A 13,955-nucleotide genomic window follows, 5' to 3' on the forward strand; every position below is an offset into this window, starting at 1 on the left:
GGGTCTATCATGAAAAAATCTTCAGTGGAACTTCCTAAATTATCTTACATATGTCTGAGACATTTAAAAGCATGAAATGTGTTGGGTTTCAAAGTTTAAACATACTTCTAGCCAGTAAGCAATCTGCGGATTAAGATTCTGAAAGTTATGTCTTGATAAAAGCTATAAGATAATTTTGTGATCCATGGAATGTTCCACAAGAGGTTCACACAATTTTCATAAAAGTTGGAAAGAAAGATATAGCAATAGAAATAGTAGCAAAACTATTGGAATATGCATAAATTTTGTGTCTTTTCAATAAACCGTGAAATCCTTTTGAAATTGCCGAATCATTTGATGACACTTTACATCAGTGTACAAACTTTTTCTTTGGCTGAAGATGAAACTGAACAGTAGAAATTTATCTTAAAACAAGATTAAGTCACTTCGAGCTGGGATAAAATACATCTGTATCACCAAAAAAAGATCACCAAACACTGTACATGCACATAAAAACAGTATTACTTTCGCAAAAATTTGGGTATATCAAAAAATTTTTAGAAGGAATACTAGGGATTTAACAAACTATAAAAATGAAGTCAGGATCTTATTTTTATAACAAGAAATTTCTCATACCCTATTATTATGAGAATTAATGCTGAAGATTTGTTTTGCTGGATTTATTTTTGTGAATCAATAACAAAATGTTTTGTTGGATTTAGTTTGCAAATAGTTTCCCCAGGAAAGTATTTGCAGGATTATTTTTTCTATTTTTTTTCGTTTTTTTCGGTTATGTAAAAACATAGGTAAAAACTTGAAAGTAACTTTGTGAACCAAATCTTAAAAGTTAGCTCTTGCGAATAGTTTTAAAAAAAATTAATCCACAATGGCAAAAAGAATGTTGAGCCAATGGCAAGTAATTCTTCAGGAAACACAAACTTATCAAATTTATGGCTGTAAAATTAGGCAGCTTGTACATGATGTCTCGTGATCTATAGAGATAAACCAACTCTCAATAGGAATATATCATCAGCTCCATGGCACTTATTTGATAATTATAATTTATCACTCTTTTAGGAATACAGTGTGTCTGAAGTGTGATAATGACTTGTTGATATTAGGAAATAATTTTTACATTACTTTTTCTATAAATTACGTGTTATATGTTAACAACTTTGTATTATGACTGAAGATGGCCATGTTACGGCCGAAAGCTTTTACTAAATATTTGGGATGCGTCGACTTGCTTATGTTTTTCGTAGTTTCACTTTGGTGGTGAATTAAAAATTTATTTTTGGTCTCTTGTCTAGTCTTTATAAATATTTATATAATTTCTGGCGAAATGAAACTCATTTTGGTGTCGACTTTAATTCAGTTCAAAAGACTAAAATGAACCTTCAATTCAGCCTCAAAATACTCACATAAACGATTCACCAACTGAAATATTGACTCTTCTTTCGTAAAACAGTAACTAGGCATCCAATAATACGGAACTTAATTTAAGTATAATAACTTGTGAGGGATAGATGATTTGTGTATAATTACTAACCTAATAGTGACCACTCAGCTTCACTCATAGAAATACGCTCTACTACAGGCTACTACACTCTACTACAGCGTACTAAACCTTATTGCAGAACCCAAGACCTTCTGCACTGGAGGCAAACGCTCTACCACAAGGCCACCAGTTGGTACTACACTTTATTACAAAGAAATACGCTCTACCACAGGCTACTATGCTCTATTACTGCCTATTACACTTTACTACAAAAAAAAATGTCTCTATTACGCTTTACTGCAGGCTACTTACTACAGCCTACTACACTTTACTACAAAAAAACACGCTCAATTATGTTCTACTTAAGGCTACAGCATTTTACTCCAGGCTACTACACTCTACTACAGCCTACTACATTCTTCTACAGAGAAATACCCTCTGCTACAGCCTGGCACAGAAATTAACGCACTACTACACATCAGTACGAAGAATAACGCTTTACTACATTATACTAAATGGAAAGAAAGGGCCTTCTACACTCTACAACAGACATTGATGCGCTTCACTACAGTCTACAGAAAAATAGGCTTCAGGTATAGAGAAATCTACGCTACACTAACGGGATGTTTAATATGCGTGTTGATATGGGTTGAATGGAGAGTGGAAAATAATTATCTCCATAAAGTTTACATTAGTACAGAGTTAGAAGGGATTATGAATATGTTATCTACTTCATATTCAGGAAGTAATACTTGGACGACTTACTACTATTGCGCATGTTCAAAAGTCATTGCAAATGTGTAAAAAGTTATGGTAGATGTGCAGTTCACAGCGTTCCAATATGAAAAACTCAATGTATATACAACAAAATTTTATTACATTGGAATCTCATTACAGGTCAATGTATAAAGGCTACCTTAATTTTTTTTCATTATTTAGCAGAATGTCTATTGTAGTAAAGATAGGGTTGTGGCAGTTACCAGCCATTGATCATAACAATTTGCATGTACAAAATTGTAGTGATGTTGGAACATAAGTCACGAATTAAAGGATTGATTATCCTTACAATGTCTAATTGATCTTAGCTGGCTAAACTAATTTTCAAGAGGAACTTGATAATTTTTTCAGTAAACACAAAAGGTACATTCTGAGTACTTTATGAGTTCGATAGTTAAGAAAATAGTCAATTAAAGTTTCTCTCTTAGTCTTTGCATAAGAAATAAACATATTTGCCCTAGCAATTGTAAGTAGAGGTTAACTTTAAGCAGCAATCTTTCAGTCTGAAAATTAATGAAGAAATGTATCAATAAGTCAAGTAAAACGTCCACCTTGGATCTTGTTAGGCCTTAAAAATAGTTTTCTTTTGTAATATAGCTTCCAGTGGGATTCGAACATTCATGTGGTTAAAAAATCTTGCAATATAAAGCAGTGCCAATGACATCAGATGGTTCATGTGTTTGTAATGCTTGATTACAGATTTATTGAGAAGCTAATTGTACATTTATGAATGAAAAGGTTGTCAATGAGATATGTTAATTTGTAATTTTTGAATCGTCATAAAAAAGCTCAGAGATGTGAACCACATGTTAAATAGTGATCATTTTTCCACAAAGCAACATGCTACTAGATAAATCATAGGCAGTTTTGATAATGTGCCAGATACAAAATAGATGCATTGTTTTTCTTCTGTCATAATCAACGAATGTACAGTACCGCTATCAGGAAGCCTAACATCATGTATCATGCGCGACACCCACGATCCACGATCTTTGTGCTCAAAGGTGAAATAATGCCATCGTGGGAGACGCGATCTATCGTGTCACAATGCATCATGAGTTTAACGATCATATAAAAAATAAAATTGTGTTCGTCACGATGCAATTGTTTCACTGAAATGCTATATAATTTTTATTGCTTTAATAACAATTTAAATCAAAAGCAATTAAAAAAAGATCCCTGTATTCTCTTTTTAGTCAGTTTACATTTGTTGAAGTTTAACGACGTCTTCACATCTTAAAAATCTCAATCAAAATATACGTCCGCGATAATAATTTAGGAGAGCTTTTGCAGATCAAAGAAAAACAGAAATTTGCATAAATGAATCGTGATTTTCATTGCGAAACTATCGTGGTTTTCATGATCCATTGCGATGAACATGATCATCACGATAGATTCGCGATCTACTATCTAATATTTTTATAATCATGACAGACACGATAGGATCGTGGATCGTGGGTGTCGCGCATGATACACGATCACGATGTTAGGCTTCCTGATAGCGGCACTGTAACATCAACGTTGAGATTGACATTTTTAACTTGTGTCATGTCGAGTTGCATACGTTACATGGTAAGGTTTGGAGTAGCAACAACACTTGTTAAACCTAGAACTTTCTCTCTTGTTAAACCTAGAACTCTCCTCTAAGACACTCACAGCTTCTACAAAAAATGGAAAAATAGAAATAATTGGATGGAAGTATCATTCATGGTGGCAAAATTAGCAACAGAATATTTAAGTGGTTAAAAAATGCTGCGTACCAAGTAAACCAAACAATGAGTGTAGCTGTTTCTTCAAATATCGGCTTTTGTATGGGCCATATTTCATATGTTACTAAATACTACTAAAATATTCCCCCTTAGCTTTGGCAAATTATAAATAGTGAGTTTATACTGAATTTGTAAATCCAAGGCAAAGTGGAAAACACATATTTTTGGAATATGATGATTGTTCACATGCAACTGAGCCTATCCAATTGCTCTAAAAATACTGAAGGCTTTTGCTTCAATAGGGACCTTCAAATATAAACAAACCCTACTGTTTTCAATTAATGACCAACATTTTCCAGCTTGCCTGTACACCTTATTCCATAATAATTTCCCCTGGAATAAATTCTATCTGCAACATGTGAACATTGTCTTGAAGTGTACGAACCATAAAAATGTACCTTTTCATTTTTGCTACTTGGACTTGGGCTGGGACTTGAAGCAACAGGTGGATGCACAATAAAGTATCTCAGTGTAAAGCCATAACCATCTTTCTCTCTTTCCAATGTGTATGTTTCAGGTCCCTGCCATGGTTTTGATGCCGTTGAAATCTTCCGAGAAGGTGCTTCTTGATTAATACGACGAGCATGCTATAAAAAATAAACAAAAACAATAATTTTGCAAATCCGATGTGCTTTCATAAAATGTCAGTGTCAGCATAAAATACAATTGTCAAACATTTGGCAATTATCTGATTACTTATTTTAAAAATAACCAATATATTGACAGTTTTTGCCCAATATTTACACTGAAGTTTCAATCTTCTATCTTGCTTATTGATAAACTTTCAAGTTTGTATAGCACATATGCCTTCTAAAGATAATTTCCTCACTTCATTGAAATTTTAACAAGCAACGAAAAAAAAGTAAAGGAAAAAACTTTTCAGAGTAATTCAAAAGTTGGAATATTTAAATTACTTCTGTGTGTCTTCTTTTTAACATCAATCTGAACCAGATTTGACTTCAACAAGAAATTAAAATGCTAAAACTATATAAAACATCAGCAACAACCTCTAAAGATATTAACCAGTTATCAGCAAAGTCATTATGATAAATAAATGATAGTATATTATTTTCCTTTAATTTTATAAATTCTATTTTAAGACATGTTTAGTTTACCTCTACAATTCCACCAGAAGAATTTAAAGACATTGTTGAAAATACATTTTATAATCACAATTCTGTGTGATCCCTTTTCTTAGTTTTAAACTTTTACACAGGAATGACACACACATATACTGAACTGTCTGAAATATCAAAGAAAGTTTTCTTAAAAAATAACCACTATTATTTTGACTACATGTTGGTCAGATAAGGACAATGAGTTTTAAATTTAACATTTGAGTTAAAAAAAAACTTTTATGTTTGGTTTATACTGGTTTATCATTGATTTTAGATAAGGAGTACGATAGGGCAGGATTAATTAAGTTGATCTCACAAAAAAAACATGATAATTGGATTCATCTCCATATAATATATCCTGCTCTTGCTAAAACGGATATTAAACTTATTTTAATGAATCATTTAAAGGTACAAATTTGCAAGTTTGAAATGTTTAAGACTTCCTCCAGGAGAGTTTGGTTAACCTTTTAAATGTAAATCATGCTTACACACTTCCTAAAATTTAAAAATTTAGGAGAAAGTAAGACACAATATCGTAGGAGTTTTTTTAATATTATGCAGAGAACTCTATTTCATCACTCCCTTCAGTAAATCAAACTAAAAGTTAAAAGCAATTTCTTCATCTTTAAGTAAGTTTTTGAACATTCCAAAATTTTCAACCTGCAAGATATCAACTCAATTCCAGGTATTTCAAGGAAATTTAAAGAATATGGCTATTAGGCTCCCATTATTTACTCTACCAGAGTAAAATAAAGACAAGTCGCATAGATCTAGTAAAATTGAAGAAGTTACAAGGAGGTTGTACACCCTGTCAAATTCAAAACATGACTTCTTTATTATTGCAATACAATCGAAACCGTGATCTAAAAATAATACTTACCACTTTCGGATTAGGAAGAAAATCAGAAAATATTGGATTACAAGTATGTTCAATATCATGAAGGGAACTTTTTAAATCAAAGTCTAATTTAGCAACATGTGCACCATTTTTACTGGTACTTTCATTCATATCCTCCAGTGAATATTTCATGTTTATGTAAGAACACTACAAATAATCATGTACTCCCATCAACACATTTTTGTTCTATCTGATCTGAGGAGGAGCAGATAAAGGGGCACTTGTGCTACAGATCATTGATACAACTGGATTAAAAAGTTCAACTTTGCAAAATATCCTTCTAGATAAACCCAAAATCTGGAACATAATTAATCCATCAATAACATTTCCAGTTAAATTGAACAAAATTTCACCAAAAAAATTGAGTTATCTTTTAAATTCACTTTAAAGAATGTTGTTTTTAAAATTGAACTTCTTAACTCAAGAAAAAACACTGTCATCATTGAGTAGAATTGATTACTAAAAATTCTAACAATGATTGGCAAAGTACTTAGATTAAGTAGCTTGTGGTTTTGTTTTAGAAGGGTTTTAATTCAAATTGTGGCATCAACATAATGGGAAAATGATTACAACAAGAAAGTATGTAATATAACACCTAAATTTAAAAAGAGGGTGCAATCAACATCATGTGATTTGCACCACATGTTAAAATAATCATTTGTCTTCACTAACTTAAAACCCTGCACGAAAGACTTTAAGGTAGCTTGTCACGTATAAGTGACAATATTTACTATAATAATAAAATAATTTTACTTTTCCTCAATATTTTGCAACATAAATACTGATAAGTCTCATGCTTGGGGTCACAGAAACCATATTAATTTATCTTTTCCCACTGTTGCAACAATACAAGTAAGATGCTTTTTATTGCACTATCCCTTTTATCTGTTACGTATATTTCTTAAAAAAAATCTGCAGAAAATGTCCTAATAAAGTTAAATTTCAAACACAAAGTAAAACTGTAAGTTGTTGTTTTATTGTTAAAGTGGGACTTTGTTAACATCAGTCTATAGTTTTAAAATGAAATAAAAAAAATTATACATATAGTCTTTTAAAAGCTATTAATTCTTCAGGTATCGGAAATATGTCCAGTTTGTAAAAATAACAAATGTAAATATTATCTGCAGTAGAAATAATATTAACAACAAAAACAATAGTAATTGACTCCCACGGGTAACTCTTCTTTCACTTAGGCCTGCTGTTACACGTACAGTCATGTTCATGTGGGTATAATATATAAAAATGAAGAGACTGCCTGTTAACTTAAGTACCTGTCATAAAAATTAGAAAGAACATTACAAAAAACCATCTGAACAATTTACAGTTTTTATTATTTCCCAAAGAACATCATTAAATTCCCAATGTCTTCAATTTAAACCTTATAAGGAATAAAGTGATTAGTTACTCATTCTAACTAAAGCAGCGATGCAAAAGGTGATCCAGTGTGTAGTAGACAAAAATGTTGTAAGCCAAAATAACAAAAATCATCTCATAAGGTTCTTTTTCTTAAGCATTAACATGCTGTTCATATTTTTCCTGTTTTTAATTGTAGCTAAAATTAAATTTGGGTACTGCCAGTACTAACTACCAGTGAAATAGAGATATACAAAGACTTGTTTGACTTATTACATGAGCCTTCAGTCCAAAAGAGGTTACCATGACTTATCACAACAGATTAAACTGTAGCGAACAATAAAAAGTAGACAGTTTATGAAAGGAGAACCAAAAACACATGTTGAGATGTTACGTCCTATGTGCAACTACTGAAAAAGTTAATGGAAGTTAAGTGTCATACAGATGAACTTAATTCACCCAATGATTTTACTCCTTATAAACAAACGATAAACTTTAATTCACATTCAAAATTTCATATAATGCACTTTTTCTGTAAAACCCGATAAAATCTTTTTTCCTCATTTGACTTTGCCTAAAGGGGATTCATTTTTAGTAGGGAATAAATTTTGTGGATCAGCAGCTTGAAGTTAAATTTTAAAAAAAATTGATTTATATTTAAAATTTTTATGTAGTAAAATAGACCTCCATATATCCAACTTAAATTTCATGTCATTTTGGTCTTGAGAATAAACTTCTACACAAACCATGTAGAAAAATAATATTTAATTTTAATAATTTCAAACGATGAAGGTGATTTACACTACATGAAGTCCATTTCCCCTAGGTCTAAATCTTTGTAACATCCGTACTGAGGAACTAGTTAATAGCAAGAAATTTGGTAATAGCGAGAAGTTTTAAATCTACCGTATTTTCCGGTATTAACCCGCACATTGTATAACCCGCACATCGTATAACCCTCAGTTCAGCTTTTTTTAGGGAGTTATAAACTAGATGCTATCAGATAGCCCACACCTTTGCATAACCTGCATAGTGCAGGCCATTCCTTGATACGAGTGCGATGACACGCGCACTCGCCCGCACACTCGTAAAAAGATTTACAAGTGCTTTTTTTCGCACTGGTGATTTTTTTCTTTTTCTAAAATATTATAGAGTGATGAAAAAAGCTATTACGCTGATTACATAACATTCATTTCTTCTTGATTGATTTGTTTAAAAAGTATAGAGAACATTAAAGTCGGCCCCTTTTCTTCATGCTGACACTCTTATGCTCAGCATAACACTGGGACTGGAACGAAAGACATAAGACCATTTGAAACTATTCCACAAGTCAGTCCTACCTTCATCGTCACAGAGGATATACTGCGAGAAGAGTGTGCACCCATGCAAGTTGAATATAACCAGAACATGGGAGAGGTTAGGTGTCCTGTACCTTAATACAGCTTTCAGATGAATGTTTTCATGATGTAATACCAAAGAAAAAACATGTTGAATAAAGTTTAAAAAATCTTTTTAAAAGGGGAAGGAGAAATCAAAAATGTTTAGAAATATATCTAATGCCAAAAACATATAGCAAATCTGCCAACACACCATTGCACTTGTGGTTAATATGTTTTACAATCAACATTCATCTCTATACAGCTTAAATAACATAATGTTGCGGTAAACAAAAAATAGTTAAGTGTGAATCACACTTGCAAATATTCAGATCGCACTTGTAAATTTTGCTTACGAGTGCGATTTTTCGCACACCATAGCAATCATAATTTTTTTAGGGGGTGATTTTTGTAGCTCTGGCATAGTTTTATTCAAGAAATGGCCTGATAGTGTTAAGAAAAAAATTCAGCGTATTTTTACTTACCCTAATAATTTTAAAAACATGTCCGTGTATTCCATGTCATTTTTTTTCATCTTGGAGACAAGTGGGGGACGTTTAAACTCGTGAACCCCAGAGACAAGAACCGAGTGTCTGAACTAGGGACTCTCTCAGTCTTAACTTCCTTGCCTCCGATTGCCGAAATAATAATGAATCTTCTGCTTATGCCGACAGTACTGAATCAGACAATGCTATTTTCTTTTTATTTGTAGACATTAGTTTCAGCCTATAATAACTCTTGCTTCCTGTGATTAAACAAACAAACAAACAAACAAAACACACATCAGGTTATAAACCTAAAGTAAAATCTCTGTTTTTTATATATATTTAAGTTTTTTGGCATAAAAATAAACAACATAATAATTATCACAGATTGTCTGTAACAGCGATGCACGCAACGTTCTTTTCTAATGTTTATATAATTTTGTTATCCATTCATATCTCAGCAATCACAGTGTGGAAAGTTCTTTTCTAATGTTATATAATTTTGTTATCGATTTATATCTCAGCAATCACAGTGTGGATGATAAAATGAATGGGCCAATGAGGAGGAGATAGTTACGTGTGTCTCATTAATTGTATTTTATATTTATTTTTCATATTTTAGTGGCCACCTGTTGCTTGAAGCTGCTGTATTGCTCTATTACCAGAAGCAAATCATTTCAATGTGCTCAATGTGATTGCAAAGATAATGGATTAGAATTACATTCAACACAACAGAAAAATGATCTCCAGAATTGTGTTTCAGAGAGAGCTCGTAATATTAGCATTGGCAAGCAATAGAAAGTTAAAGCAATTTCACTATGTGAAAAAAATTAAATCACTTAGTTGAAGTAAGATTACGTAGATATAGGATCGCGCATGCACTTATATTAATGTACGCATTTTACCCTGTTGGTATATACTATTTTCTTCATTAAATGTATAAACTTTAAATTTCACAACAAATGACAGAAAATATAAAATTTATCACATAACCCGCACCACATTATAACCCACACCAACGGTGGAAGTTGTAAAAATTAACTTATAACTCGCGGGTTATATAATGGAAAATATGGTAAGCAAATTTCTTCTAAGCATGAAATCTTTACACTAATTTTTGAGACATTTAATAAAACAGACGTAATTTTCAATAATTTTTAAAACTAAAAACAACACTTGGGTCCAACAGAAAACCAATGACTTCGAAATGAAATTTCATTTTTACAAATCAGAACAAAAAAAAATTCAGAGTCCATTTCCAATTTGACTATTAAAAGTAAAAAAAATACCATTGTTTTTATTCTCAATAAGCAAAGCTATACAACACTGAAACTCTGGAAGCTTTCTTTAAAAGATAACAAAACTGGTCTATAACAACCTTTGAAATCTTAATGCGATGGAGTTTCATTTGCTGCTTATGGGCAATCCATGACAAATTAATAATAATGCTTAATGACCTGTAGAGTAAAAAAGAGGAATTAAAAAAAAACATCTACCATAAAAGATTCGACTACTTTTTGAGAAAATTCCTTTAGCGCAGTTCGCAAATAATTATTTTAACTTTTCAGGGGACAATTCCAGGACATCTTTAACTTTTTATCAAAATTCCAGGATTTTTCTGGAATTTCCAAGACTGTGTTTAAATTCATGTTAACACTCAGCAGTTGCTGACATGGATGTCAGCGCATTAACAACGCAGATAAGCGCATTAACAAGGCAGATAAGCACATGGCATTCCATGTTGGCAATTTCTTGCTAATTAAATTTTTGAGAAATGAATTTGAAACAATGCTATTACAAGGTTTACAACAATCTTTACTGCACTATAAACAAGGTGTTATGACATGAATAAAATTAACCTTGTTGTAGTTTTTCTCTCTTAGTAAAAATAATAATTCCTTATCAATTAACTGTCAATTCTAACTCATCTAATGCATGGCAAAATGATGGAAAACTAGTTAAGGGAAAATGAAATAATGTGTATTCTCTTTGACTCTGTATTTTTCTCTTTTAATAGTTAATGTGAATTTGGATGCCTTATTTATGAACCAAAGAAAATGCAGTTATAATTTTTATTTTTTTGAAACCCTTTTTATATGTAGAAAAACTATAAACGAAAATTAAATTCCAGCAGTTAAAGCTAATTTTGATTTGAAGTGTGCAAAAAAATGTTTCATTGTAATATTGTGAAAATTAATCACAGGTAATTTTTTTTCCAAGGCTTAGAAATTTTGATAACCAGAGATCAAGATACAAATTAAATTTTACAGCTTATGTTATCACTGTTGTTGGTCCATCATAAAAAAGATAAAATATTCCATAAGAACTTATAATCTACAAAGGTCAAATTATGTTCCATTTGTTACACTTTTTATGTTGCAGTATGACAAAATGGTAAAGTTTCTTAAAATAATATTTACAATAATTTTAATTATACAGAGGGAAATTAATATTAATTAATATACTTTAGTATTTTTAACAAGAACTTAATTTCCCACATGTGATTATAAAGTGTTTTTAATAATGTAGTAGAAGCAGAAATTGTTTGTCAATTGAATTTTCCCTTGAGGGTTTTTAATAATGATATGCTTTGTACACTACCATCTCAGAAAGAAAATATATATATATATTATGTTTTTTCTATTTTACATTTTAGGCGTGGCAGTGGGGATCACACACGGCTCAATGAATTATGGTGAAACTACTAACACTTTACATAGCTATAAATTGACAAATTACTGCCAAGTGAATGCACAAAAGTATACAGCAAGTGCTATGTATTGTCATGCTAATAAATCCACTTTTTCCATCTGTAGCTATAAAACAATCTATCGTATTTTCCATGAAAATCCTAGCTAGTAATAGATACAGCCCCCCAGCAACAAGGTTTTAATACATTTCAAATGCAAACCAGTAAAAAAAATAGAACCCACAGACTGGTAACCGTGTGTGACTTTCCTGGAGAATTTGGTGTCTGTAGACCCTGTTTCCTAAGTACATAAGATACCAACTACAACTCATGCTTTATTTATACTAGACTAGTTATAGCAGGTAGCTAAATAAAATTACAAATAGATATAGCTAATTAATATTGCATTAGGGAGGGTGGGTTTCTTAGCTAGCTATCCATCCAATCAACAAAACTTGTTAGCCAGCTAGCTGGCTACAGTCAGGAAAATCCAAATCAAAAAACGTAAAAACAAATGCCAGTATCATTACCTCCATTCATCTAGCTTCCATTGCTATCTGGACATGACTTTAAAACCGCCTTTTAATTTGTTGTCTCTAGAGCCATCATTGACATATTTTACAAGCTTGTTTAGTGATCTTTGATTTACGGTGTCATTTTTGTGAATGCCAATTGAAAGAATAGGACACGTGCTCTGTTAGTTTTACTTTTGTCAAAACGTATTAACCACGTGATATTTATTTTGTCATTTAATACTCCCATAGTGAAATCGTCAGTACGTCACTAAATAGAACACTTTATAAATTGGAGGTTGTAATGTAATGTTTACAAATTGTTTTCCGGGTGCGGTTTCCCCGATTTTATCTGTAAACCAAAAGCTATTTCCCCGTTTTATTTACAGCGCAAAGTCCAGGAGAAGTCTTTTCGTACACGAGCCAAGTACTAACAATAAACGCCCATCTAAATTAAACTTTCCTCTGAAATACTTTATTTCAGTACTACTTCAGACGATCCGCAATATAGAAAGAAGTCTATCAAACATCATTTTTCGCTTGTTTGCCGACCCGCATTTATTCTTTCAAAATTTGAATTTTTATCGCGTTTTTTGTAGTCGACAATGGATACCATAATTCTTTTTATTTTCCTTGGCAAAAGTTGTCAATTTGGTTGACGAACTCGTTTCCAGGGCTTGTTAAATTAGCTTCCGTGCAATTATAAAAACCTAATCAACTAGCCTTGAGGTTTGGCCGATGGCGTTATAGAGAAGAAATAATGAATTTAGGTTGGTTGCAAAAATAATTGGATGAAGTATTTACAACTCTTTCATTACTAATCTATACTAATTAGAGAGTGTACAACCTCTCTCTACAACCTCTTCTTCGCTTTTTCATTTTATAAGAAACCAAGAAAAGGGTCTAGTTATCGCAAATTCGGTTAAAAAAGAAACCCCTACCTAAATTGCAAAACCCAACTTCGACCTCGAGAAATTTCTTTTCCAAGATTCTCAGAACAAGAAAAAGAGCTCGTGAAAATCCACGGGTTTGCCCGCTTTCTTAAAACCGCATAGCGTGCTTGTCGCTACTCTCGGTACCATTTTGCGTGACAGACGGACAGACGTATACGGGTATCATAATATAGATATAATATTGATAACAAAAGGGTGGGTGGCAACCTCAACCAGGGCTTTTATTTCTCTTTTTTTCGCTATCGAAGAGAAAAAAGCCCTGGGATCGAGGTTGGGGTGGGTGGGAGAGCGATCATTTGAGTTGAAGGTAAACAAGCCATGGTCACGTCTATAAAATTATTTCCGGGAGTTTTCAACACTACGAGAAAATTAGGATAGGAGATTTTTTCACCTAAATTACGCACTGCAAAAAGATTGGAAGGCTGTTATTAAAATTTGAAGCATTACCATGGCAACAAACAAACGAATTGCTTCGTAGGATTCGCAGTCTCCACGATTACTGCATTTGCTTTTCCACATAAATTATTTCTACAAAAAATTGACGTATA

The 13,955-nt window shown here is 32.0% G+C and overlaps 1 protein-coding gene across 2 annotated transcripts in view; it reads right to left on the reverse strand.

Annotated features, from left to right (window-relative positions):
• The window catches only part of LOC130622317 (rho GTPase-activating protein 21-like), a 33,584-nt gene extending 20,791 nt beyond the window's left edge, over positions 1 to 12,793 (reverse strand). The window contains exons 1-2 of one of the 2 annotated variants that reach the window (XM_057437770.1): positions 12,473 to 12,793; positions 4,422 to 4,610 (exon numbers count right to left, since the gene is read on the reverse strand). In XM_057437770.1, coding sequence (XP_057293753.1) covers positions 4,422 to 4,610; positions 12,473 to 12,478 — 195 coding nt within the window. In that variant the 5' untranslated portion in view covers positions 12,479 to 12,793. Of the gene's footprint in view, positions 1 to 4,421; positions 4,611 to 4,937; positions 4,977 to 12,472 lie in introns of those variants that run through there. The other variant, XM_057437769.1, reaches the window with a different exon arrangement.
• Between the last annotated feature and the right edge of the window lie 1,162 nt (positions 12,794 to 13,955).

Source organism: Hydractinia symbiolongicarpus, chromosome 12, assembly GCF_029227915.1.
Source record: "Hydractinia symbiolongicarpus strain clone_291-10 chromosome 12, HSymV2.1, whole genome shotgun sequence".
NCBI lineage: Eukaryota > Metazoa > Cnidaria > Hydrozoa > Anthoathecata > Hydractiniidae > Hydractinia > Hydractinia symbiolongicarpus.